This window comes from Selaginella moellendorffii, unplaced genomic scaffold (genome assembly GCF_000143415.4).
Source record: "Selaginella moellendorffii unplaced genomic scaffold, v1.0 SELMOscaffold_0, whole genome shotgun sequence".
NCBI classification, from domain to species: domain Eukaryota; kingdom Viridiplantae; phylum Streptophyta; class Lycopodiopsida; order Selaginellales; family Selaginellaceae; genus Selaginella; species Selaginella moellendorffii.
This window is the reverse complement of record NW_003314261.1, coordinates 5602892-5627986: the sequence shown is the minus strand read 5'-3', so window position 1 is coordinate 5627986 and position 25095 is coordinate 5602892. Positions and strand designations below refer to the sequence as shown.

The window sequence follows — 25095 nt, the reverse complement described above, 5'->3', positions numbered from 1 at the left end:
AGCAATAGATGGCAAGGCACTAAGAAAATATGATTTAGGTGCAAAGGAGTGGAGTATTTTAGCAGAATTCCCTAGCAATTGCAGACTTGAGAAACTGCTTGTGTTTCAAGATGGAATTGTGGGTGTTTTTGAGCATATAACTTTCAAAATAGTGAAAACAGTGAATTTGGAATGTAGATTTTTGGATTTGAATAGTTGTGGAAGGGTTTGGAGACAACCTTTTACCACCAGTGTGGTTGAGAGTGGCATAATGCCAGCGATGGCAGTTTTACACAAGGTATTATTGGTGAAAATGGAATGGTTCAAAGACAGTGGTGGAAATTGGCTTTACTTTTGGAATGAGGATACTGCTTCTTGGGAGTGTTTATCTGGCAAGCTGGATGGAGAGCCAATAAAGCAGTTGGTGGTGGTAAAAGATAACGAGCTACATGCATATGGTTGTCACAGGACGGTTTCAAAGTGCCAGTTTGACTGGAATATTGAAAATGAGCGATTTTCTGGAGTGAAATGGGTGAGGGTTTCTGGACGTGTCTGCAACAAGCCCATCAAATTCTTGTCAAATGTTCCCTACAAGTTGGGAAACATGAAATTTGTAAGGCAGACATATCCATGCTCAATGTAGTTCTTTTCAGCCATGTAAAAACTAGTAATCCAAAGTATTTTTGAGATACGGAAAAAAAAATGCTGGTGGGAGGATCACACTCGTGCAATCCAGCTGTTGCACTGTTGCAGGTTCTGAATCCAGAATCCAGAAATTCAGAATTTCTGGATTGCGGAATCCAGAAAATCGTATATGGTATCATCATAGAAGTCGTAGTAGATGATTCACTCGCTTCTTGATTCAGAGGTCATTTTTTCATGCGCAGTCAAGCAACAACGTGATTTTGACCAAAACTGTTATCAAGATATCTTAAATGTTGGATGCTTTTCCCAGAACTTGGGTTCTCGCAACGGTGCGCAGTGATCTCCAGGGACAGGGACAACTTTCAAGATATATTTAGTCACGTTTGCATGTCGAGGACTCAATTGTTTGGTTTGCACGGAACGTTTTATACAAAGCCGGGATATAAAAATTTTGTAATTTGGAAACCCACGGCTCAAGTTCATGCTGTGGATATGAAGGGCAATCAACAGGATCTCAGTTCCAACAAGCTCATCAACTGCTTTGGATGGAGGAGTAGCAGCAACAATGCCAACAAGATCAAGTCCAAGAAGAATGCTCAAACTTCATATGAGAAAATCAAGCAAGTCACACATCAACAATCAATAATTGTTCCATCCTTTGCGGTTGCAGTCAATGCTGCAACACCATCTTCAAGATCTCTTTCCTTTCTGTTTATTTAAGAAATGTTGCCCATGCAACTCCAGGCATACTCACCAAGAGATCCTTGGCCTCTTTGCAGCGAGGCAGAAGTTAAAGGCCAATGGGAAAGCAAAAAAGAGCTTAGTTACAACGTTTGCATGCTATCATCCACTCGCTAAAGTTGGGAGCAACGTGGCAGCACGTCTGTTTTTCGAAGCTGCATTATATTCTGGACCTTGGACCTTGCAAAGGTATGTAGTTTGATTCCCTCCAAATCCAGCGACATAGCCATATGGCGACGTTCTTGTTTTGTTTTGCAGTCTTGTACGCATCTATGTCTACTCTACAAGTTTTGTCTTCCAATCCCGATCCTGTCCGGGACTTTTGTGTAGCGGACCTCGACTATCCGCAGCTCAACGAGTATCCCTGCAAGCCGTATGCCAACGTGACGATCGACGACTTCGTCTTCAGCGGCTTGCTCACTCCTGCCGACCCCAGCCTGGGCCCCTCGGGCACCAGCGTCACTCCAGCCTTCGTCGAGACTTTCCCGGGACTCCACACGCAGGGCTTCGCGTTTGCTCGGCTCGACTTTGTGGAGGGTGGCCTCATCCCGCCTCACACGCATCCTCGCGCCTCCGAGTTCGTCTACATCACCCGGGGTCGCTTGTACGCTGGATTCATCGACACAGCCAACAGGGCGTTTGCGAGAGTTTACTCCAAGGGCGAGGTGATGATCTTCCCGAGGGGTCTCATCCACTGGCAGCTCAATGTGGGAGAGGGTCCAGCGTCGGCTTTTGCAGTGCTAAACAGCGAGAAGCCCGGGTTTCAGACCATAGCCCCGTCCATGTTCGGGAGTGGTGTCGCGGAAGAAGTTCTCCAAAAGGCATTTCGGCTGGACGAACAGGCTTGTCGAAGAGTTTGTTCCCATCGCTGAATTCATCCGAGACACGGTAAGGTCGTGATTAGATTCATTGTAGAACAATAATACATATTATAAATTCTTCAAATGGTATCTAGTCCACTTTCATCTTAGAAATACTTTCGATTTGCATGGCGGCGACCTTTCGACCTACTTGTTAACTCGCAGTGAATGGCAGTAAAGGTGATCGGTGATCGGCAACAAAATGGCAGCATTGTTTTGCTTTCCAGCCTTGTTCTTCTCTGCAAGTTTCATGCTCGGATCGCGATCCACTCCATGATTTTTGCGTCGCGGACCTATCTATCAATTCTCCAAAGTTGTGCTCAAATCTCTTCTTTGAAGCCGATGCCAACAGAACAAAACGAAGGGGTTTTAGGGGTTTACGGAGCACGAGGATACTAGAGAATCAACTTATTAATTATAGAATTTGGAGAGGGCCGCGCGTACGCGAGCCCTCAACTTCCACAAATTACGACGTCCACTCCTCCACTTTGGGAAGATGGTAGGCCGGCCAAGCCAGAGTGCAATGGGAAGGCCGAACCTAGGCCATTGGCCTTCATGATCACCAATAAACCCCGTCCAGGTAAGTATGGATCACTTCCCCAGGCCCTGGCTTATATACTGCTCTTGTGCCTTTATTCCACGCCTCGGCATGTGGGATAGGGCAAAGAATCGGCGTAGCATATCCTTGGTCAAACCACCCTAGCCAATGGTCAAGCGGTCAACATTTTGCGGGGAAGGACCGCTGGATTGCTTGCAGATGATATCCACCTGAAAGCTCACGACAGATTCATCGCTCAGTTTCGCCGGCCGTGGGGATCGAACCCACGACCACAAGGTTAAGAGCCTTGCGCTCTACCAGCTGAGCTAGGCCGGCTTATATTAATGGTTAATCATTGACATAGATAGAGCTTGTATCCCAGGCCATTGACCGTGAAGATGTTGGTGACAATGATCCTGAGAGGCAGCTTTGCGATCCAGCGGATGATCAATAGACGCTGATGGTCTGTCGTCAAAAAGGATAGTGAGAGGTCTTGATCCCATCGAAAAAGAGGTACTCCGGAGCTGATCCTCCTGAGATGATCTTGGTCATCTGCCTAGGCTTGCATTCATCAAAGAATTCTAATGTTCATTGTTGGGTTATACAAGATAAGAATCTTCCAACGTTGACAGTATATCCGTTTATATTGTTTTGAATCAATCCACATGGTGCGTCACAACATTGTAAATGTTGGTCGTCAGTCCAAGGAAGCTGGCCACCCCAGCAAGGACAAGCATTGTCCACGCCAGACACTCCAATCCCTTCTCCCTCGCCTTGCTCAACCTCAACGCCACCAGCGCCGGGAACATAAATCCCAGAGACAGCCCCGCGGTGGCCCCCGTGAACTGGAACGCGATCCAGATGTTTGGGATGAAGGCCGATCCCACAAACACGATCGCGAGCAGCGACGCCGTGAGAGCCCAGAACCTGACCGTGCTGTCGGCGAGCTGCTGCTTTGGATCCGGGAAGAGGATCGCGTCTACGTTTTGCCGGAGGGAGAAGTGGATCACCGGGAAGACGAGCATGAGATGGAGGACGTAGCCGATGCGAATGACGTCGTTGATGAGCGTGCTGTCCGCGATCCCCAGGTCGTGGTCGAAGTTGGAGAGGATGTCCGAGGCCGTGGACTCGCCAAAGAGGAGGTAGCCCGACAGCGCGGTGGCGATGTAGACGCTCATGCACAGGAGCGTGGAGATCCGGCCAACTTTGTTCATCCTAGCCGCAGACCTGTTCTTGAGCTCGCAGTAGATCGGCTGGATGTTGAAGTGGCAGATGAATGCGTTGGTCATGATCGGGACAACGGTGAGGAGCTCCAGCACCGATTTCCTGGATGCCAGCGACGGAAGTGACCGCGGAGTCGTGAGCTTTCCCTGGATCCCTTTCACCACCGCCACCCCGGAGCTGAGGATGACGAACACCACCGCTAGAGCTACCGAAGCCGCGGAGGAGAAGCGGAGTGAATCGATGCGCTTCAGCGACGAGAGCGGCGCTAGGACGAGCAACATGGTGGCGAGGAGCACCAATCTTCTGTCCAAGCTCTTGAGGAGGCCCGGGTGGTGGGAAGAGCCACTGGAAGATCCCGAGAGAACATCACCTATGATGATCAAGTAAACGATGAGAATGCCACTGTTGTTGACTATGATACACACCTGCGAGACGAGCTTCCCTGCTCGTCCACACGCCGCGCCTACCATCTCACCATAGCTCCAGGCCTTGAGTTGCGTCGAGAACCTCACCACAATCTCCAAGCTAATCTCTGAGAGCACGCCCATCGCCAGGATCATCGCCACGCCCAGCGGAACCCCCAAAACTCTCATCGTCGCTGGCAGCGCCATGATCCCCGCGCCGATGATCGACGTCGCGAGGTTGAAAACGGCGCCAGCGACGCCAGATCCCGAGCTACTGCTGCTGGATTGCCGTTCACCTGTGGATATTTCCAGGATCGAGTAGCCCGTCGCGGATCCATTGCCGGGAGCGCCGAATTGCGCCGGCGCTGCTCCATTGGCGTCGGATCTATGATATTTCGAGGATTCCAGCAGCTGCGCCTCCTCCTCCTTCCCAGGATCTACCTGAGGGACTGAAGAACTTGGCAACATTACCTAGAGCCCTAGTAACAGAGTTTTAGGTCATTGTGGCTATGGAGGTCTAGGATTAGTGAAAGGCTTCTCGAGCTCGGTCAATCGATCACTCATTTCTTCACTGATCGTGAATTTCTTGCGCAAGGTGAGGCCATCCAAGGGTTTAAGGCCATGGGAAGGCTGTGCTTGATCCACCTCGATGGCAAAATCTACAGCTGCCGCATTTGCCACAGCCATCTCGCGACGCCCGGCGATCTCATGGCAAAGGCATCCTCGATCTCCTCAAATTCTTTCAGATTATCCGTGTTCCTTGTTTCTTGCAGAATTTCCACTGCCGCCATGGGACGGCCTATCTTTTCAAGACAGTGTAAGACGATAGAGAGAGTTTTTGGAAGTTTGAGCTCTTTCTCATGGATTTTTTTTCTTCAGGGTGAATGTGGGGATTGGAAAGCTCGAAGAGCGACAGATGACAACTGGATTGCACACGGTCGCGGACATCTATTGCATTTGCTGCCGGAAGATCTTGGGCTGGAAATATGTAAGTAATCAATCAGCGAAGAAAAGAGTGGCAAGTTTGGGAAGAACTGTGAGTGAGATCTTTGCAGGTGACTGCCCAGGTGAACGATCAAAAGTACAAGGAGGGCAAGTTCATTCTCGAGAGGTGAACTGATGCTTGATCGATTCGATTCGATTCGATTTGGTTCTTTTTTTCGTGTTTGATGACTTCTAGGAAGATGATCGCTGGTGGGGAAGGCCATGAGCTCCGCGACGAAGAAGTTTTAGGGAGTGATGGAGACGAGTGACGTGATTATTAAAATAATTAGTATATTCATGTAAATACCGCTAATTAAGTCTGGGTGGTGTAGTTGGTTATCATGCTAGTCTTACACACTAGAGGTCCCCAGTTCGACCCTGGGCTCAGACACGCTTGCGAAAATTTTCAAGGGTATTGAAAATTTTGATACTTCGTCTATCTTATCAAAAGAAATATACAACCGTACCTTTCGAGAATGGAGGAAAAATTCGTATCATCGAAATGGTCCATGATCTTGCACTAGTTTCTAGGATGGCGAGAGTGACGAGTGACGAGACCGCCGCGCTTTCGTCCAAAGCTGATGCTTTGGGGGACGTGATCGCTCTCGGCAGCAGTGGTGAGCTTGGAGATGGCGCTGGAGAGCTCGTCCACATCCACACTCATGGCCGCTTCCTCAGGCTTTGGAGCCGAGTCCATGTAGCTCTTGGCCTTGAAACGCTGCCGCTGCTTCTGCGATGGATGATTCTTGGTGCTCTTGTGGAAGTGGAAGCTGGACGGGAACTTGTGCTTGTCTACCAGGTGCTGCTTCCGAGATTTGTCCGAGAAGAACACGCCGGGGCATCCTTCCACAAGGCACTCGTACTGGGGAAAGGAAAAAAAACAATGCATTAGAACTGAAAGAAGAAGAGAATCGAAAGCTTATAAGAACTTGCGTGAAAGAAGGAACTAAAAGTTTGATCGAGCTTGAGCTTACCATGGGATGATTTCGAGCCACTTTGGCTTTGAAGAAAGAGTCATGAGTTTCGGAAATGTGTAGACTGAGGAGCCGCTTTGTTGGGAAGCACGAGGAGCAAACCGAGCACACCGCCGTGTGGCGAATGAGGTGGTGGTTTTCCAGCTCTTCCACGCCTCGCAGCTGAGCGCCACAGCCAGCGATGGAGCAATTCACGAGCCTGGACGGATGGATCGAGCAACGAGAAGAAGAAAGAATCAAAATGCTGCCACAAATTCGATCACACCATACATACCAGCAGTCTTCGTCCTCGATCCGACCAATGTATGCTCTCTCCTCCTCGGAAATATTGAGCGAGACCTAGGGAAGAAAGAAGCGCGGACGAAACGGGCCAGCGATCGAGCAAGGGCAAGAGATTTCGAGATCACCTGCTTCGCCTGAAGCTCTCGCTCCACATTCCCTGCATTGAAGAAGGCGTCATCGGGCGAGAATCTTCGCCGGCAAGCGCTCCAAGCGGGAAATGCTCCCATCGCAGAAGAACTAGGGTTCTTCGCTGAAATTAAATTAAATCATGAAATTAATGCCAGTAAATATTCGTAGAATATACTCTAGCAGCAATATTTCGTTATAGAGCCCTAATCTATCGGTTTTGCTGTAGAATATACTAGATATTCTCATGATAAACTAAAGTCGATTTATTTTTTATTCGGGTCCCTCTGGAATCGCAGGCCCGGCTGGCCTGTACGCCTCTTGCAGCCTCTGCGTTCCTCCTCCTCCACCGCCGCCGCCACCTCCAGACTCGAGGTTGAGTTGCTTGATGTAGCTCACCAGTTGCCTCACCGTCTCGTCGTGCGATCCCAGCCTCTTGCGCAGGATCTTCAGCGCGCGGTTGTAGTAGCTGCACGCTTCTCCCGGGCTCTTCATGGCGATGCTTACGTCTCCCAAGTACTTGAGCGTCTGCCAAGCATAGAGCAGTGAGTGTCAAGAAGTAAACAAGAGCATCATCATCCCCTGGAGAAAAAATGGATACCTCGGCAACGATGACGCTGCCACCGCCGTGCTGCGTCCGCTGCATTTGCACCAGCTCCTCAAACGTCTGGAGCGCTGGCTGCAAATCGCCCATGTCGTAGAGGGTGATCCCTTGCTGCTTCATAACTTGCAGCGTTAGCGGGTGCTCTCCGCCCGTGTCGTGCTGTTGCTCGCAAAACTGTGCAGCCTTTTTGAGGACTTTCAAGGCTTCTTCGTACTTCTGCACAGTCGAGGAAGAAAAATTGAGAATCAATCTGCCGTGCTTACCTTGACTTTGTGATACGTGAAGCCAAGCTCGTAGTTAAGTTGTGCGATTGCTGGCTCGTTCGGAAATGCGCAAGAAGTGTAGATTGCAAGAGCTTTCTGGTAGCACTCGACGGCATCCTCGTGCCTCGTCTGTTTCCCGCGAGTCTGTCACATGCCAGTGGCACCTGAATACACACCAGGATGCGCACAGAGACTTTGAAGGGCTCGTTACCCTGGCTATCTTGGTGAAGATTGACGCCAGAGAAAGCTTTGGAGGTTGCTCTTCGGCAGGAACTGGAGGACCATCAGTATCGTTTTGGACGAGCTCCCTTGCCTCTAGCCAAAACACAAGTTGGAAAGGCCTTAATTAATGAGAACCCGGAGACGAGCTTGATAGCCACCTTGTGATACTCCTCGATGGCCTTCTCGAACTCATTGCGCTCGTAATCGATGACGCTCATGACCACGCCGGATTCATCCCGCGGTTGGGGCGACTTCCTGGCGGGACCTCCATCTCTACTTTCTCCTTGGTAAATGTAGTAGTCACCGTAAGCTTCATGAATCGCGGCATTTGAAACATCCTGTAAAATGCAGAGAGTTGCAGAAACTTAAACATGAGAAGCTTGGCTTTTGAGACCTCCTCTCCATGAAGATCTTGGTTGACAACGAGCGCCCTTTGAAGATAGTTGATGCAATTGAGATCTCCTTCTGCACTGCAAGCATCACATTTCCGAAACGTTGTGAGTAGCACCATACATACTTTGTAAGAGTCCTTTGGCAAGCCCGAGAAGAGCTAGAACGAGCAGATTGCTAGATGATTCGCCACCTCTTCTGGGATCACAAAGCTCCATTGCCTGGAAAACAGAAGAAAAAAACATGTGAACATGTGAAACATGCCCACGATCGTTACCTTCTGTGCATGCCAGCAAGCTTGATCTGAATACGTCTGGCTTCACACGAAAACGCAAGCATCAGCGATTTGTCCAAGAAGCAATCCACTTACAAAGATCGCATGGAGTGGATTATTTGTTCTTTTGAATTTTCAGATGGAAGGTACCATCTCAAGGTAAGTGCTGCTCAGATTAAGGTGCGCCTTGGCCAGCAAATCCTCCGACTCCACCAGCACCGTCGTCGGATCCCCCAAGCACAATTTCGCGAGCGCCACGCCCTGGAACCGCGAGATTACACCCCTCCCGGGCGGCGCAAGGAGGATTCTCACCTGCATTCGAAGATAGAGAGCCTTGTCGTAATCCCCCATCTCCATGGCGTGCGCCGCCTCCTCCTCCACGCATTGCAGCCGATAGACGGGCTCCTTGAGCACGATGATGTCGCCGAGGGGCGGTTCGTTGTCGTGCGTTGGCGATGGCGTCTTGCGCCCCCTGGATAGCGCGGGCGAGGTCGCCATTCCCACAAACCCTAGCGCCTTAACGGCCACACACAAAGCCTTTCCAAAATTTTCTTTAGCTCTAACTAGTACAAAATTCTTCACAGTAAAATTACAAAAGAGAGGAAGCCCAGTTTGTTAAAGTAGTGTAAGCTTCTTTCGCCTCGCTCATATCAAGTCGGCCACATTCATTGGCATTTCATCGACTTGTGTGCTGTAGTATTGCTCGATATCTCGGAGGATTCGAATGTCATCGTTCTTCACGAAATTGATCGCTACTCCCTGCAACAATGGTGTGAGTAATGATCTGTAATCTTTGGCCTGTGTAAAACTACCTTTCTGCCGAACCGTCCAGAGCGTCCAATCCTGTGAATGTACAACTCTCGGCTGTTTGGAAGATCGTAGTTGATCACCAGAGAGACCTGGGAAACGAAAAGAAGTTAAATCCCATAGAGGAAACGAAAGAAAGACTCGAAGAACACACGCATACCTGTTGTACATCCAGACCCCGAGCCCAGACATCGGTTGTGATGAGCACCCGCGTTTGTCCCTCACGAAACTCCTTCATGATGGTATCCCTTTCTTTCTGCGGCATCTCTCCGTGCATCGACGACACGGTAAAGTTGCTGCTCCGCATCTTCTCCGACAGCCACTCCACCTTCCTTTTCGTGTTGCAAAAGATCACGGCCTGGGTAATGGTGAGTGTGTCGTAGAGGTCGCACAGCGTGTCAAACTTCCACTCCTCCTTCTCGACAGCCACGAAGAACTGCTTGATTCCCTGCGCAAGATGCCATGAATAAATATCTGGACTTTCGCAATCGGGCTCACCTCTAGCGTCAACTCATCACGTTTGACAAGGATGCGAACAGGATCAGTCATGAACTTGTTGGTCATCTCAAGAATCTCATGCGGTAGAGTAGCGGAAACAAGGACCACCTGTGCGCAGGAAAAAGCGATTAGCACGCCAACTAAATGGACGAAAAAGGAAAAAATACAAACTTGTAGATCCGGAGGTAAGTAGCGATAGCAATCGATGATTTGCTCTTTGAATCCCCTGCTGAGCATTTCATCTGATTCGTCCTGGAAAGCAGCACAAAAAGCATGAGACCCATAAATAAGAAAAGAGAAACTTACGCACCAGAACTAAAATCTTGACGTGTCTCGTCCTGAAAGTCCGGCGCTTGAGCATGTCGTAGACACGACCCGGGGTTCCAGACACGACATGAACTCCGTGCTCGAGCTTTCTAATGTCTTCGCTAAAACTCTTACCGCCGATACACGTATGAGCTTGAACGTTCATGTGGCTGCCCAGTGTTAGAACGACCTTGGCAGTCTGGTCGGCAAGCTCGCGTGTCGGCGAGAGAACTAGCGCTTGGACCCTGAAAAAATCGGATTTTTTAGCTCTTGCCCGCAAGAAAAGCGAAAAAAGAGCTTACTCTCTCACGCTAGTGTCAATGAGCTGATTCACCGCAATGCCGATCATGGATGTCTTGCCTGTGCCGGATTGCGCTTGAGCTATGACATCCCGGCCCCTCATGATCGGAATGAGCGCCCTCTGCTGGATCGCCGACGGCCGCTCGAATCCATACTCAAACACACCTCTGAGAAGGCTCTCGTTGATCCCCATCTTCTCAAACTGCGTGATCGCCTCGACGCCGGCGCTCGTCTCGAAGACGACGTGCTGGTCGCCATCTTCGTTCCCGCCGCGCCGCACCGCCGCCATGACCTAGCTCGGAGGAACCCTAGCCACAACCAAAAGCCCTAAATAGGGAGACGAACATTCCGTCAGGATAACTGACGGCACAGCCAAGCGGAATATGCCGGACGATCCAACGGTCAGGAATCGGCGCCCCTCCGATCGAGCATGCTGAGTCAGCATGGCCGCCCATGCCACGTATTGAAAGAATGCCCCTCCCCTCTAAAAAGACTGCTTTCTTTCATATATGCTTGGCTACTTGTTTGCGTCTCCATTCGCCATAGCCAGGGCAAGGGCAAGGGTTTCCTCGTCGTCGTCGCCAGCGCGCGCGCCCGCGCCCTAGGGTTTGGAGATTGCTCTGGCGCCAGAGGATTCTTCCAGTCGCGCCCCCACCAGCGGCGCGCCAGCGATCCATTCCGCCGCGGCGCCGCCCGAGAGATCCGCGCCAGGTACTCGCCGCTCCAGTCCCAGAGATTTGTGAATTGCGAGGTGGATTGCACCGCTTTGTCTTGCATTTTTTTGGTAACTGTTTGTGGTGCTTAGGTTTTTTTTTGTTCTTTGTTGTTTTTTCCTCTTTTTCCTTGCTGTGTGGAGCTCAAAGGTTCCTTGGAACTAACCCACGCATTCGCCGCAGCGATGTCCCACGCATTCGACCTCGTGAATTGGGAGTGAGACGTCGAGAGGAGAATTGATTGGTGGTAGCTTCAACTGGATCGAGGGATGGAACAGCAGCAGCAGCAGTAGCAGTGGTAGCAGAAGCAGCAGCGCTTCCTTCCCTGTGGGATCGATGGCACAGGAGAGCTGGAAGTGTGACCAGGACGAGACGGGGTGCCAGCCACCCGAGGGCCCGATTCTGTGCGCCAACAATTGCGGCTTCTTTGGCAGCAAGGCGACGATGAATCTGTGCTCCAAGTGCTACCGGGACGTGGTTCTGTCACAGGCCAAGGTGTCCACCGCCAAGAACGCGCTAGAGCAGCTACCGCTCCTCATCAACAACACCAACGCCAACAACAATTCTTCCGCCGCTACAGCCGCCGCCGCCACCACCGCCGCCACCATCGCCGCCGCCACCACCGCCACCGCCAACGCTACTGGCATGGATCAAGGCGTGGCACTGGACGAGCAGATCGTTTTACCAGAGGCTGTGACTACTTCTTCCGAGATGAATCCCTCGTCCGGTGACGGCGTGGCTGATGCCTTGGTGACTTCCCCGGAGGCATCCGGCTCGCGACCGCCGAATCGCTGCAATGCTTGCAACAAGAGGGTGGGATTGACGGGATTCAATTGCCGCTGCGGCAACGTCTACTGCGCTCTCCATCGCTACTCGGACAAGCACAATTGCACATACGACTACAAGTCCGTGGGGAGGGACGCGATTGCAAAGGCGAACCCGGTGGTGAAGGCGGACAAGATCGACAAGATCTGAAAGGCGAAGAACACAGGAATTCGAACAAAGAAAAACAGGGAAAAGGAGAAAGATCAGTGCTCGGCTTCTACAAGATCATCGTCTCATCATCACATTACACACAGGTTTACCCGTCCAAAAGTGGTGGAGTATTTATTCATCGTAGGGTGGTTTCTCCCTTCCTCGTCCCCCTTCTGCTAGGCACATTTTTATTTTTCTTTACTTCTTTTTAAATCTATTAATTGGAGTTGTGTGGCTTTTCTCTGCTGTTAATAACATTGTTTTAAGGTCTCTCTCTTCTTTCGCATCTTTTGTCGATCAACGTCAAGAATCTTGATAAACAAAACAAAACAACGCTCTTATCGACGAAAACAAAAGAGATTTGTCATCGCCTGCGCCTTGACTCTCTCCTCGTTTCGGTTCTAAATTCTTCCATGTTTTCTCGTATCCACAAGTGCTTCGAGACGAGCTGTTCCTTGGAGAGTTCGTCTGGAAATACAGCGAGAAATGGTCAAAAGAAATGATAAAAGGGCGGTTTTGCCTGGCTTACTCATGCTGTTCCAGGCCTTTGAATGCATTCCTAGGCTGCGCCGGGTGAGATATGCAGCGTCGTCCCAGGCAAGATCCAGCTTTTTCACTTGATATCTCCACAGCCATCGCAGTTGCCACAGTGCCAACTGCAAACGAACAGCTTGTTTTGTCAGAGAACAAATCAGAAAAAAAGAGGAGAAAAACCTTTCCGCAGGCGTAAGGAAGCAGAAGGAAGCGAACGGCAATCAATGTCCAGACAGATGGCCTCTCGATGCCTTCAACGTGCAGCTCCAGGGATTCACTAATCTCCTTCGATGCATCCTCCCTGGAAAGAAAAACAACGCAAGTTTGCCCACGCATATCGTAAGTGTCTGCATGTGTTACCTCTTTGTTTTGCTGCTTTTCTTCTTATTGTTCGTGCTGCCACCTCTTTCCAGCTCCAATGCTTTCAACCGGTTTTTGTAGGCTGGAGTTTGCTTCACAAGTTCCATCATCTACTCCGCACAGCCCCCACTAAGAGAAAGAAACAAAAGAATCGAGTTTTTAGATACCTGTTTGTACCTAGTCCACTGGTTTCCATACTGGAAGACCGACAAAATCACAAGTAGGCCGGCGAAGACGATTCTCAGGTCCTGACAAAAGTGTTTCCGTTGACACAATTTGACAAAAGAAAGTGATTAGATTGCCTTACCGCTTGAGGTCCATAGTATGCTTGATAGTAGCGAGCAGTGTTGTAGAAAAACTGTCACAGTAAATGGCAGCAGTTCGTTCATGGAAGTTCAAGAGAAAAACGTAAGAGATTCACCTGTTCAGGATGCGCGATAGCGTAATCGTATTGCTCTCGCTTGACATCGTCTTTGAGTATCTGAAAGAAAAGTTCGCAGCTTGAGAAAACAACAGAAACACGACCATGGCATACCTCATACGCAGTGGCAATCTTCACAAAGAGCTTCTTTGCATCTGGATCTGGATTCTTATCAGGATGACTGCGGGAATGCGTGGCGTTAGCCGAAACTCTGCTGAAAAGAAAAAACCGGAGAAGCACACCTACTATTTGAGTGAGAGCTTGTAGTAAGCCTTCTTGATCTCGGCTCCAGTAGCAGCCTGTGTTACACTGAAAGAAAAGAATTTCGTTGTAACAAACGAAAGAAGAAAGAAAAACCACTATGGATGGATCTGATCCTACTACATTATGCTTACCCGAGGAGATCGTAGCAATCATCGTCGCCGCAGTAAATCGCTCGCGCGGTCGAGAGCGATCCGGCAAAGACGAGGAGGAAGACGAGCAGCGCTGGAGCTGCCGCCATTGCGAGAGAGAGCCGACGAGCCCTAACAAGCCGCCATAAGCCCTAGGGAGACAGAGCACAATCAAAATCAAGAATCGATCGATCGACCAATCGCGGAACCGCGCGATGAGGACGTCCGCCTTTGCCCGCACGCTGGCGTGCCGCAACGCGCTTCCTGTGGTGGCCCCATTCCCCTGTCCGGATCAAACGACCGAAGAAGAAAATTTCGCCTGTCTCGCTGTCCAAGAACCCTAAAATAAGTAGCTAAACAACAACACACGCTTCCAGCATTGAACTGGCACAACACGATCGGTCCTCGCAACTCCTTCCTTCTACCTGTGACTGGCATACGGCGAGAATATCCCCCGATCGGATGCTCTTGGAATATGCCGGTCAACATTTTTAGCCGAGTAAATAGAATCTGAGGAGGGAGCAGCCGAATTCGTCCCCACTGCTACCTAGGTCATTTATTCCTCTCCCTCCCAGATCTGCGCTCTCTTGGCGGCGACTTCTCGCGCCGGATCGATCGATTGAGCAGGCGGCGGCAGCGGCAGCGGCAGAGGCGGCCATGGCGCTCAAGGATGAGCTCGACATCGTCATCCCCACGATCCGAAACCTGGATTTCCTGGAGATGTGGCGGCCCTTCTTCCAGCCCTACCATCTGATCATCGTCCAGGACGGGGATCCCAGCAAGACGATCAAGGTGCCCGAGGGCTTCGATTACGAGCTCTACAACCGCAATGACATCAATCGCGTCCTGGGCGCCAAGGCTTCGTGCATCTCCTTCAAGGATAGCGCCTGCCGCTGCTTTGGCTTCATGGTTTCCAAGAAGAAGTACATCTACACCATTGATGACGATTGTTTTGTAAGTTGGATCTCTTCACTCTTCCAGTTTTGGTCTTTTTATCCTTCTTGGTTTTTGAGATCTTACGACTCCTCGGCAATGCTGCTGATGAGAATTGGGATTAGTTTTCAGATCTCGGTGGCTGTGCCATAGATCTGTCGATGGGGTCACTTGAGCGCTTTAGTCTTAGATCTGTTTGGTGGCTGTCTAGATCCGGGCTTCCTGCATTTTTCCTTGCAGCTAAGTTAGGTGCACAGTCGAGTTTTTTGGTTTGTTGGTGCCTTGCTGGTAGACAGAATCTCTTTTTGGAGCTAACTCGGTGAGATCTGATGTTTCCCAGGTTGCCAAGGATCCTTCCGGCAAGGATATCAACGCTCTGGAGCAGCACATCAAGAATTTGCTGAGCCCTTCGACGCCGTACTTCTTCAACACGTTGTATGATCCATACCGCGAAGGCACCGATTTCGTCCGAGGCTATCCTTTCAGCCTTCGCGAGGGGGTGACGACGGCCATCTCCCACGGCCTCTGGCTCAACATTCCGGATTACGATGCTCCTACGCAGCTAGTAAAGCCAGCTGAAAGGAACACAAGGTAGCTTTTTTTCTGATCGCGATCTGTTCTTTCCTTTCCGTATCGTTGTCACTGATGTAAGATCCGCTTTACAGATACGTGGACGCTGTGATGACGATTCCCAAGGGAACTTTGTTTCCAATGTGTGGGATGAATTTGGGATTCAACCGGGAGCTCATTGGGCCGGCTATGTACTTCGGTCTCATGGGTGACGGCCAGCCAATTGGTCGCTACGACGATATGTGGGCCGGATGGTGTGCCAAGGTATGCAAAAAATCTCTTTTTGTCCTTGAGTTAGGCAGATCGAAGAGCTTTACCGCATTTTTCTGCTTTTTACACAGGTGATCTGTGATCATCTTGGCTATGGTGTCAAGACCGGCCTGCCTTACATTTGGCACAGCAAGGCGAGCAATCCCTTCGTCAACCTCAAGAAGGAGTACAAGGGGATCTTCTGGCAGGAGGAGATCATCCCCTTCTTCCAGAAGGTGAGCCTCCCAAAGGAGTGCACCACTGTGGAGCACTGCTACATCGAGCTCGCCAAGCAAGTCAAGGACAAGCTTAACGGCGTGGATCCTTACTTCGCCAAGCTCGCGGATGCCATGGTGCAATGGATCGATGCTTGGTCGGATATCAACTCTCCCGAGGGAGCGAAGATCTTGGCGAATGGCCCGTCCAAAGTGAGCTCCAGATCTTCGCCAGCGGCGTCCAAGTGATATTTCGATGGAGTTTCGGTGACACTAATGATTGATATGCTGACAACAAGAGCAAAGAGTTCCACTCCTCACCACTACACATATTGCGGGAAAAGAAAAGAAAATTATTTGCATAAGTTCTTGTATTGAGAAACCATCTAAAATCTATCATTTGCTTGCTTCAACTAAGGTCTATCTCGTTTAAACCCTTTCTCTTAGGGTTTTAGTAGCTATGGTGTGGCGCGGGAAGAATGTGACAAGGATTGTTCGCACTCGCGGCTTCTCCTCGGCTCCTTTCTCGCCGCCAGCAAGAGCTGCCGTGTATGAGCGCCATGGATCTCCCGATGAAGTTCTCAAGTAGGCATTGATTCGATCGGTCTGTTTGATGAGCAATATTTTTGTTCGCTATGGCGCCAGGATTGTGGATGTTCCAGGGCGTGCTCTCGATCGCCGGGAGGTGTGTGTGAAGATGCTTGCGGCGCCAATCAATCCATCGGACATCAATAGAATCGAAGGTATGGAATTTCTGGCAAGTAAGCTTAGAGGAATTTTTTCTTCTCTTGACGAGAGCGTATCATCTATCGCTTCTCTTTCGCTTTCATTCCCAGGTTTATGGAATTTTCATGTTTCCAGCTTTTTCCCGCCTTCGATTCATTGTCTTTTTTTTTTTTCCTGTGCTTTTTGTTCCAGGAGTTTACCCAATGCGGCCTACACCACCGGCAATTGCTGGTGGAGAAGGTGTTGGAAAAGTTGAGCTGGTTGGATCGGACGTTGAAAATTTACGTGTTGGTGACTGGGTGATTCCAACGTACTCCGGTGTCGGTAGAGACCTTTTGTCTTGTGTTTCCACAGCTTTACTCGTGAGTCTCGCTTGTAGGAACTTGGAGCACTCATGTACTCAAGGAAGAAACTTCCTGGTGTAAAGTTCCGGACGATGTTCCGATCGAATACCTGGCAACCATCTCCGTCAATCCGTGCACGGCTTTCAGAATGCTCGAGGACTTTTCTGCTCTAGAACCAGGTAAGATCGATCGTGTTTTTTGTTGAAACTAAAAATACTGATTGTATTGGTAGTTCAAATGGTTTATGCGCTCCAGGGGACGTCGTGGTGCAAAATGGAGCCACGAGCATGGTCGGGCAGTGCGTGATACAGATTGCTCATGCGAAAGGTCTACAAACAATAAATATCGTTCGTGACAGGTTCGTGCAACTTCATCACTCTTCATAACACAATGCGTACTTTCATGCGTGTTCCTTCTCTTTATTTTTCTTTTGGTTTTAGACCGGGAATCGAAGAAGCAAAAGAAAAGCTGATGAATCTGGGCGCCACCGAGGTCGTGTTAGACAGCCAGTTCGATTCTCCCGGCTCCAAGGACATCTTGGTAAGCATGCTATCACTTTCTTAAGACATTGCTCTAAGCAGTTCGAGGAAACAGGCTAATCGCGGGACTCCAAAGCTGGGACTCAACTGCATCGGTGGAGCATCTGCCGGTGCCGTCTTAAAGCTCCTGGCGTACGTAAAAATCTGGTTTTCCAGTCCTAACCAAATACCAAACAATTCCAGGCCCAGCGGTACAATGGTCACGTATGGTGGAATGTCAAAGAAACCAGTCATAGTATCGACGACAGCATTCATCTTCAAGGTACGGGAGAAAAGAATGAAAAGTTTTTGTGCTCGCAAAAAACTAACCAAGTTTCGAGTCACTCAGGATATTCGGCTTCGTGGATTTTGGCTCCAGAAATGGATCCAGGAACACAAGAGAGAGGAGATGGTGGCGATGGCGTCGAGTTTGATCGAGCTTGTCCAAGCAGGAAGGCTTAAATACGTGTAAGCTTTCTTTCTTCCTTGTTGCTAATTTCTAGGCTCTCTTTCTCCTTCCTGGCAGCACTGAAAAGATTGGTTTTGAGGACTTCGAGAGAGCCTTGAGAAAGGCACTGGGGAAAGAAGGGAGCGTACCAAAGCAAGTACTGGTGTTTTAATCAAGAGAAGGTTCCGGGAGAATATTCCACTACGTTCTGGGCTAGACTAGGTCATGGTCGATTTTCCCCTGAAAAATTATCATTAGCTCGCACTCCGGGCAGGCCAGGAAGCGATGGAAATTCCTGATGAAGATGATCCGCTGGTTCTCAAGAGTAAGAAGCGCAAGGCGGAGAAGCAGGCATCCAAGGCTAAGAAATCGAAGATCGAAGTCACTGAGAAATGCGAGATAATCGCTGCTCCAGCTGCTCAAGTTGCAAGGCCTGCTGTGGTGGATTTTGAGCCGAGGAGGTGAGCGCTGCTCTTGAGCGCGAGTAGTTTCGCTCACATTGTTCGTTTTCTGTGCATTGCATGGCAGCTATCAGCTGGAAGTTCTTGAGAAAGTTTTGAAGGAGAACACAATTGTTTTCCTTGAGACCGGGGCTGGGAAGACACACATTGCCGCGATGCTCTTCAATAAGCTAGCGGATCGTCTCTCGATGCCCGAGGAGAAGCGCATCGGTGTTTTTCTCACTCCGACTGTGGCTCTTGCTGATCAGGTAGTGTAACTCTTTAGTGTCTTTTGCTATCTTCGGTGGTGTGGCCTCACCTCATTGTTCTTGCAGCAAGCGAACGTTATATCGTCAAGCACACGTTTAAAGGTGGGGATTTATCATGGCGGCCAGATGGATACTTGGGACGTTAGAAAATGGAGCGAGGAGATTGATTCGCATCAGGTACTGGCGTTGCCAGCTCTTGTGGCCTTGTCGATCGAAATTCTCTTTTCAGGTGTTAGTGATGACCGCGCAAGTTCTGTTTAACTCGCTCCAGCTATCGGCAATCAGAATGGAAATGATCGAAGTTTTGATTTTTGACGAGTGCCACAGGGCTCAAAATAACCATCCATATGCTTCGGTCATGAAGGTATGCCTCGTGCTCTCTCCTGGATTCTTACTCGCTGTTTTGTTTCCAGACTTACTATCATACTTCGACGTCGAAACTTAAACCGAGAATTTTTGGAATGACTGGATCTCTCGTCGCAACGAAAGGTACAACAGTGAGCTTTTACAAATCTCTCTAACGTGATCTACGTAGTCTCTACCTGTGAGGATGGGAAGCTTTGCAAGGAGATGAGAGATCTTGAGAGCCTTTTAGACTCCAAGGTAATATATTTTTTGCGTGTTTTAATTTCAAACTAAGTGCTGGCTTTTCTAGATTTACACAATAACATCTCGAGCAGAGCTTGAAGAGAAAGTGCCAACTCCTTTTTACCGAAACTTATACTACGACAAAGCTCACCATTGTTTTAAAGAATTGCGCAGATGCCTCACTGATTTGTTAGACAAGGTAAATGTCATTGTCTATCTGTCTGTGTTTTACGTGGTTATTGCAGTATCAGCAAAGCAGCTGTGTCGGCACATGTCAGTTAAGCGACGAAAATAAAAAACGTTCCAAGTTTTCAAACCTATATAATGCGATCACAAGCTGCCTTCTCGACCTTGGTTTGTGGAGCGCCGTCCTGGTGAAAAAACTACATTTTTTAGCTGTTTTGGTCTCACTTATGTGTTGCAGGCTGTTGAGGTACTTCTAAAAATTGATCCAGAGGGTACGAAACCCTCAGTGGAGAATGAGGATAAGAATGACGAACAAAGGTTTTTGAAAGAAGCTTACAACATCTTGAAGAGTTTTGTGCCTGGAGGTTTGTGAGATGTCTTTCAGCAATTTTAACTGACTTCCTGTCCTAGACTCCGTCAGCAGCATATCAAGCCCCGAGGATGCCAAAAAGGCTGTCAATTCTGGGTTAATAACTTCAAAAGTTAAAGCATTACTCAAAATTCTAGTGAGATACAGGTAGACATTTGGCCAGCGTTTATACAATGGTTTGATTTTTTGTTTGTTTGGTTCTGGCAGAAATGTTGAGCCTTTTCGATGCATGATTTTTGTTGAGAGAGTGGTCGTGACACAGGTGCTTGCCAGGCTCCTGAGCACCTTTAAAGCTATCGATTTTTGCCGCACTGGCTACATTGTAGGGGTGACTGCCGATGGCAACACCACGAAGCATGTAGAAACAGTGAAGGCTTTCAAAAGTGGGGAGGTAAGGAGCGATCTTTCTTTTCATGCGTTCTCATTTTTGTAAGCAGTTGAATGTGTTAATCTGCACATCAGTTGCCGAGGAGGGTCTCGACGTGCAGTCGTGCAATTGCGTCGTGAGGTTTGATATTTGTCGCACCCTAAGGAGCTTTATTCAGTCGCGTGGCCGGGGACGGAAACGAGACGCAACCTATATGTTTCTTCTTGAAAGGTTTGATGTTCTTTTTTTAATATGCAAAGTTCTCACCGTACATTATCAGGGGTAACCTGGAGCAGGAGAGCCTGCTGATGGAACTGGTAAACAGTGAGGAGCTTATGAGGGCCGAAGCATTATCCCGAATGAGCAAAACTATTGAAATAACGCCATTGATCGACGCGGACTTGGACTTCTTCTACACGACCTCTGGAGCATGCATTAGCACCGATGGTGCAGTATCTTTTATCTACAGATACTGCAGCCAACTCCCAGGGGACAGGTCTGAGAGTATTGATATCTAAACGTTATAGATTGACAAACTTTTATTGCAGATTCTACAATCCCAAACCAGAAATCGAAGTCACTAAATGTGAATCTGATAACGAGGAGTTGTTCTCGTGTACAATAACGTTTCCTCCGAATGCCCCTCTTCATGTACTCACAGGGCTTCCAAAGCGAAACAAGCAGCTTGCGAAGAAGGTAGCATGTCTTGAGGCATGCCGGCAGCTGGACGCTTTGGGGGCACTAGGCGAACGACATCCACCTGAGGTCCGCGAAGAAAAGATGGCTTCGGAGGGTCCGGGACTAGGTACTCTGGTTCTTATGTGTTTCTTTACTTTACTTACCTGGTTCTTGTGAAGGCAGGCTCTACGAAGCTCAAGGAGCTATTTCCGTCTATCAAGTCCACTACTTACCAGAGACAATGGATAACGACCTCGACGGACATAGTTTTGCATATCTATGCTCTCATATTCCATCCGGAGGAGAATGGCTCAACGTATACAAATTTTGGTCTTTTATTTGATGCCGCCCTTGACGACGACGTCGGGAATATTGAAGTTAATCTCTATCTCACCAAGAACAGAGCTGTGAAAGCGAAACTTTCCTCTGCTGGGCAACGTCGGGTAGACTCTGTCCAGGTATGGGATCATGCCTTGCTTTGTTTGTTTACTATTGATGTTATATTGTTGCTGTCACCAGCTTGCTGCAGCGAAAGCTTATCAAGAGATCATGTTTAACGGAGCGTTCAGCAGGTTGGTGTTTCGGGAGGATAAGAACGACAGGACACTGGCAACGTGCTTGCTTTCCTCCACTGAGAAAGCGAATGAATTGTGGTCGGAGACGTACTTGTTGCTACCTATTCTTGATGGGAGCTGTGATATCGACTGGAACATCGTAACACGCTGTGCAGACGCTGCCAAGTTGCTACCAAGTCTGTGCTCCGAGCTGAACAAGACCGAGGTCTGTATGGAGAGACCCGATACCGGTCTTATTTACACAGCTAGTGGCCCTGTGAGTCCCGGCGCGCTACAAGACGCTGTCGTTCTTACAGTACACACAGGAAAGCTCTTCTCCATTGTCGAAGTTTTGGAGGATTTAGGAGCTCAGTCGACGTTTAAAGAAAACGAAGAGTCCGAGCCGTGCACTTACGAGGAGTTCTATCTTAGAAAGTACGTACTTCATTGTATCCTGGCTTGCTTACATTCTATTTCTCAGGCATGGGCGATTGTTGCGATATCAAACGCAACCTTTTCTACGAGTCAAACCAACGCATGCCGTTCACAACCATCTGCACGAGCCAGATCGAAAGAACAAACAAAGTACTAGATTTCGGTCGTTTTGGAAAGCTAACTGAATGGAACACCCTGTCTCTTTTATAGAACCAGCTGCCATCGTGAAAAACTTTGTGGAGATTCCACCAGAGCTTTGTCTCGTTCTTGGCGCAAGGAGTTCAATGATTCGATCTTTATATCTAGTGCCTTCGTTTATGTATCGCTTTACCGCGTACATCATCTCCTCCGAACTTCGGACAAAGTTCACAAAGCATTTTCCATGTGCTCACGCTTCCAAGGTATGTATGTTTTTCGTTCTTTGCCACATGTACAACGCTTTTTCCCAGATCCTCGAGGCACGCACAAGCTTGCGTTGTCAAGACGGTTTCTCATACGAAGGTCTCGAGCTGCTCGGAGACTCGGTTCTCAAGTACGCTGTAACCAGGAAATTATATCTTCTTCATTCGACCATGCACGAAGGTGAACTGTCCGATCGAAGGTCTCATGCCATATGCAATTCAACACTTCGCAAGCTCGCCGTAGCACAAGATTTACCGGTAAGCATATATCCGTCTGATATAAGACTCTTATCACTGTTCCCAGATGTATGTTCGGGACGAGCCTTTCTACCCGTCCTGCTGGGTCGGAGCGGGTATGTACCGCCAGAGAAGCAGAAAATGCTGCTGTCGACTGGACAACCTTGTGACAAAAGAATCAAGCAAGCCAAGACCGACAGATGCTACGTACTACGTCGGGAAAACTTGCGGACAAGGCCATCGATGGATGTGCTCCAAAACCACGTCGGATGCTTTAGAAGCTTTGATCGGGGCGTATGCTGTTGGAGGGGGCTTCGATGGTGCTTTGGAGTTCATGAAAGCACTGCAAGTAGATGTGGATTTCGACAGTGGTTTAATCGCAGCGAGCCAGCATCGCCCTGTTCCTTTGGATGCGGTTCAGTTTCATATGCCTGCCTTGCTTTCGTTAGAGAAAGAACTCTGTTACACGTTCCAGAACAAGGCGCTTCTGCTGGAGGCGATCACGCATGCTTCTACACCGGATACGGTTTTCTGCTACCAGGTAAGACGGCTGGTTTGTTTACTAATGTCAGATTTATCTCCGTTTTTATTTTCAGAGGTTGGAGTTCATCGGGGATGCTGTCCTTGATTTTCTTGTGACTCGACACCTATTTACGTCACACCCCGGTTTAAGCCCGGGATTGCTCTCGGACCTCCGCTCGGCATCTGTCAATAACGACTGTTTAGCTCGCGTTGCAGTGAAGCATCGACTGCACTCGTACCTTCGACACGGCTCCGCAGAACTACGAGCAAAGATAACTTCATTTCTGGATGTTTTAGACAGAGATCCGGAATGCAGTGTTATGTTTGGGTTCAAAGCTCTTTCGGGGCCAAAGGTAAAGTATCTTTAGTTGTTTTACGGTACGTTTTGTGACGCTCTCGACTGTGCAGGCCCTGGCAGATATCGTGGAAAGCGTAGCGGGGGCAATACTTGTGGATTCCGGCTTTGATTTCGAGAAGCTGTGGGTTGTATTGAAGCGGCTTTTGTCACCGTTTGTGACACCGGCGACGCTCTCATTCCATCCGGTTAGAGAGTTTCACGAATTGTGCAGTTATAAGAGCTGGGAATTCGAATGGGTCCAATCAAGCTCTGGTGCCACAGCAGAGATACTTTTAAAAGCTGGTGAGCAAAGGTTCACCGAAGTTTCAAGCATTAAGAACAAGAAAGATGCACGTAAAGACGTAGCAGAAAAACTGCTCACGATGCTTAAGGTAAATCCTCTGTTTCAGTTCCTTGTGGATCTGACTCGCTGAAAGCGCAGGACCTTGGCCATCGGCATCCTCGTTGGGACTCTTTAGCTCAAGAAGAAGATGGTGTTCCTTCACACGAAAATGCATTGGAATTGAAGGGGATGCAAGGTTGCTATAGCTTGAGACTTTCGTGAAAAAATCCATCCACATGATTTACTTTTCATTCTCAAATCTTTGTTTTCCTCTATCCAGATGAACAAATGCGACCTAGAAGTGGAGCAAACGAGCAGACTATATGCAACATGGAAATTACCAATTTCTCTGGACAAGGTATCATATTGTTGATGTTCTCATTCTTTTATTTGTTTCTTCATTATCCAGAGGTTTCAGAACAGCTGCCACTTCAAATTGATGTAACTGAGGAGCAGATGACATGCAACTTGACAATTACTGATTGCTCCGGACAGGGTAACGTAGTATCTAATTGCATCTCACTCTTTTAGTTTATTCTTTACTATCTAGATGCTTCAGAAAAGATTGATATAACTGAGAAGAATACACGGAACGTGGAAACTACTGATTACTCTGGACAAGGTTGCCACCACTTTTTCTTTCTGCGGTTTAACAGGTGAACTGCCTTACAGTTGAACACAATCAAGCTCATACTTCGTCCAAATGTTTTGTACCAATTCGCAACCTGGACGTTGATTTAGAGTCACTGACTGCGGTAAGAACAGGTAAAAGCTCCCCATGCCACTCTACTGTCTTAAACTCGACGCCTGTGTGCAAACAGAGATGACGAACTGTGCGATAGCTCTCCTGCAAGACTTTTGCAGCCAGAGAAAGCTGGGATCACCGAAATTCGAGGCAAAGGAAAGGCGTGGAGTGGCTCAAGGACGATGGTGAGCTCGGGGAAATGTCGTGTTTGTCCGACTGACATGGTTGCTACTGCGCTCTCTGCCAGGTTCTCGTTCACTGTGTCAGTGGAAATCCCTGGCGAAGGTTTCTTGGAACAAGTGAGCTGCTTCATGGCCAACAAAGAGAGAGCAATGGGCGATGCTGCCAAGAAGATGCTACAGCTGCTAAGCAGCTTTGCGTCAAGCAGCTGAGAAACTTTTGCAAACTCAGGCAAAAGTGTTCGCTTTTCTCCAGCACACTCCTCTCAAGCCGCAGTTTCTTCATGCTTGTGCTGTCCAAACCTTGGCACAGGGGGAACTATGTGTGTGTCTAACTAAGAAGCTTATTAAATCCTCAAATCTCTGCTTGGAACTCCTATTGACTTGGTGTTTCCACATTCCTGGAGGAGCTTGCCGTGCAACTAGAGAATATACATTGGTAATATGGGTCAATTCAAACTTGACTTGGTATAAGAGGGTAGTAAAATATTATATATCCTAGGATTTTGTTATGTAGGGAGTGATTATATAAAGAGATCTATAGTCTTTTCCAGAATTGGATGTCTAAAATTATTGGGAAGTAGTATCCTGTTGCCTTGGCAAGAGAGAATTTGACTCATAGAGG

The 25095-nt window shown here is 48.7% G+C and overlaps 10 protein-coding genes and 3 non-coding genes across 20 annotated transcripts; 6 read left to right on the top strand and 7 right to left on the bottom strand.

The window, feature by feature from the left end:
- Window positions 1-2652: 2652 nt before the first annotated feature.
- Window positions 2653-2813, bottom strand: LOC112347311. Its single transcript, XR_002992734.1, has one exon. It is a non-coding gene; the product is annotated as a U1 spliceosomal RNA (small nuclear RNA).
- A 213-nt stretch (window positions 2814-3026) lies between these two features.
- On the bottom strand, window positions 3027-3099 carry TRNAK-CUU. The gene has a single exon. It is a non-coding gene; the product is annotated as a tRNA-Lys (tRNA).
- Window positions 3100-3374: 275 nt separating this feature from the next.
- Window positions 3375-4881, bottom strand: LOC9642681 (amino acid transporter AVT6E). The gene has a single exon (XM_002960535.2). The coding sequence runs from the start codon at window positions 4857-4859 to the stop codon at window positions 3420-3422; it is 1440 nt and encodes a 479-aa protein (XP_002960581.2). The 5' UTR covers window positions 4860-4881; the 3' UTR covers window positions 3375-3419.
- A 4-nt stretch (window positions 4882-4885) lies between these two features.
- Window positions 4886-5714, top strand: LOC9642680 (protein yippee-like). Its single transcript, XM_024673207.1, has 5 exons — window positions 4886-5108; window positions 5165-5208; window positions 5271-5379; window positions 5447-5502; window positions 5572-5714. The coding sequence occupies exons 1-5, from the start codon at window positions 5013-5015 to the stop codon at window positions 5642-5644; spliced, it is 378 nt and encodes a 125-aa protein (XP_024528975.1). The 5' UTR covers window positions 4886-5012; the 3' UTR covers window positions 5645-5714.
- TRNAV-UAC lies at window positions 5693-5766 on the top strand. Its single transcript has one exon. It is a non-coding gene; the product is annotated as a tRNA-Val (tRNA).
- A 24-nt stretch (window positions 5767-5790) lies between these two features.
- LOC9632747 (zinc finger protein 511) lies at window positions 5791-6883 on the bottom strand. Of its 2 annotated transcripts, XM_002960534.2 has the most exons (4): window positions 6757-6881; window positions 6624-6688; window positions 6350-6548; window positions 5820-6237 (listed from the first exon to the last, which is right to left on the bottom strand). In XM_002960534.2, the coding sequence occupies exons 1-4, from the start codon at window positions 6856-6858 to the stop codon at window positions 5896-5898; spliced, it is 708 nt and encodes a 235-aa protein (XP_002960580.1). In that variant the 5' UTR covers window positions 6859-6881; the 3' UTR covers window positions 5820-5895. The 2 variants fall into 2 exon arrangements, with proteins under 2 accessions (XP_024528883.1, XP_002960580.1); XM_024673115.1 differs by having other exon boundaries at window positions 5791-6237; window positions 6350-6688; window positions 6757-6883.
- A 65-nt stretch (window positions 6884-6948) lies between these two features.
- Window positions 6949-9003, bottom strand: LOC112345737. 2 transcript variants are annotated; one of them, XM_024673032.1, is made up of 10 exons: window positions 8823-9003; window positions 8607-8771; window positions 8514-8553; window positions 8364-8457; window positions 8241-8311; window positions 8005-8184; window positions 7836-7937; window positions 7625-7768; window positions 7359-7577; window positions 6949-7285 (listed from the first exon to the last, which is right to left on the bottom strand). In XM_024673032.1, exons 2-10 carry the CDS (start codon window positions 8615-8617, stop codon window positions 7031-7033), a joined length of 1116 nt encoding a protein of 371 aa, XP_024528800.1. In that variant the 5' UTR covers window positions 8618-8771; window positions 8823-9003; the 3' UTR covers window positions 6949-7030. The 2 variants fall into 2 exon arrangements, with proteins under 2 accessions (XP_024528800.1, XP_024528804.1); XM_024673036.1 differs by having other exon boundaries at window positions 8514-8549; window positions 8823-9001.
- Window positions 9004-9062: 59 nt separating this feature from the next.
- On the bottom strand, window positions 9063-10727 carry LOC9642679 (eukaryotic initiation factor 4A-3). The gene is made up of 7 exons (XM_002960533.2): window positions 10424-10727; window positions 10126-10366; window positions 9987-10067; window positions 9816-9923; window positions 9478-9765; window positions 9323-9409; window positions 9063-9269 (listed from the first exon to the last, which is right to left on the bottom strand). Exons 1-7 carry the CDS (start codon window positions 10708-10710, stop codon window positions 9156-9158), a joined length of 1206 nt encoding a protein of 401 aa, XP_002960579.1. The 5' UTR covers window positions 10711-10727; the 3' UTR covers window positions 9063-9155.
- A 182-nt stretch (window positions 10728-10909) lies between these two features.
- LOC9632746 (zinc finger A20 and AN1 domain-containing stress-associated protein 8) lies at window positions 10910-12379 on the top strand. The gene is made up of 2 exons (XM_002961190.2): window positions 10910-11132; window positions 11318-12379. Exon 2 carries the CDS (start codon window positions 11471-11473, stop codon window positions 12107-12109), a length of 639 nt encoding a protein of 212 aa, XP_002961236.1. The 5' UTR covers window positions 10910-11132; window positions 11318-11470; the 3' UTR covers window positions 12110-12379.
- Window positions 12367-14290, bottom strand: LOC9632745 (dnaJ protein ERDJ7). The gene is made up of 10 exons (XM_002960532.2): window positions 13820-14290; window positions 13671-13733; window positions 13539-13605; window positions 13425-13484; window positions 13311-13361; window positions 13171-13251; window positions 13004-13113; window positions 12824-12944; window positions 12639-12765; window positions 12367-12577 (listed from the first exon to the last, which is right to left on the bottom strand). Exons 1-10 carry the CDS (start codon window positions 13924-13926, stop codon window positions 12474-12476), a joined length of 891 nt encoding a protein of 296 aa, XP_002960578.1. The 5' UTR covers window positions 13927-14290; the 3' UTR covers window positions 12367-12473.
- Window positions 14291-14357: 67 nt separating this feature from the next.
- LOC9632744 (probable UDP-arabinopyranose mutase 2) lies at window positions 14358-16196 on the top strand. Its single transcript, XM_002961189.2, has 4 exons — window positions 14358-14770; window positions 15090-15340; window positions 15415-15583; window positions 15661-16196. Exons 1-4 carry the CDS (start codon window positions 14474-14476, stop codon window positions 16030-16032), a joined length of 1089 nt encoding a protein of 362 aa, XP_002961235.1. The 5' UTR covers window positions 14358-14473; the 3' UTR covers window positions 16033-16196.
- Window positions 16197-16216: 20 nt separating this feature from the next.
- On the top strand, window positions 16217-18023 carry LOC9642678 (enoyl-[acyl-carrier-protein] reductase, mitochondrial). Its single transcript, XM_002961188.2, has 10 exons — window positions 16217-16368; window positions 16429-16526; window positions 16702-16833; window positions 16889-17032; window positions 17109-17211; window positions 17294-17393; window positions 17448-17524; window positions 17576-17654; window positions 17721-17839; window positions 17898-18023. Exons 1-10 carry the CDS (start codon window positions 16244-16246, stop codon window positions 17989-17991), a joined length of 1071 nt encoding a protein of 356 aa, XP_002961234.1. The 5' UTR covers window positions 16217-16243; the 3' UTR covers window positions 17992-18023.
- A 63-nt stretch (window positions 18024-18086) lies between these two features.
- Window positions 18087-24847, top strand: LOC9632743 (endoribonuclease Dicer homolog 3a). Of its 6 annotated transcripts, none has more exons than XM_024672924.1 (29): window positions 18087-18280; window positions 18348-18528; window positions 18595-18705; window positions 18758-18892; window positions 18942-19017; window positions 19064-19131; window positions 19184-19315; window positions 19362-19490; window positions 19541-19667; window positions 19714-19819; window positions 19880-20063; window positions 20110-20270; window positions 20320-20535; window positions 20588-20844; window positions 20901-21175; window positions 21237-21706; window positions 21753-21856; window positions 21917-22107; window positions 22156-22365; window positions 22412-22885; window positions 22941-23219; window positions 23275-23595; window positions 23646-23742; window positions 23827-23904; window positions 23965-24042; window positions 24097-24168; window positions 24219-24311; window positions 24368-24476; window positions 24539-24847. In XM_024672924.1, the coding sequence occupies exons 1-29, from the start codon at window positions 18105-18107 to the stop codon at window positions 24681-24683; spliced, it is 5055 nt and encodes a 1684-aa protein (XP_024528692.1). In that variant the 5' UTR covers window positions 18087-18104; the 3' UTR covers window positions 24684-24847. The 6 variants fall into 6 exon arrangements, with proteins under 6 accessions (XP_024528692.1, XP_024528687.1, XP_024528682.1 ...); XM_024672919.1 differs by having other exon boundaries at window positions 23956-24042; window positions 24106-24168; XM_024672914.1 differs by having other exon boundaries at window positions 23956-24042.
- Window positions 24848-25095: the final 248 nt, after the last annotated feature.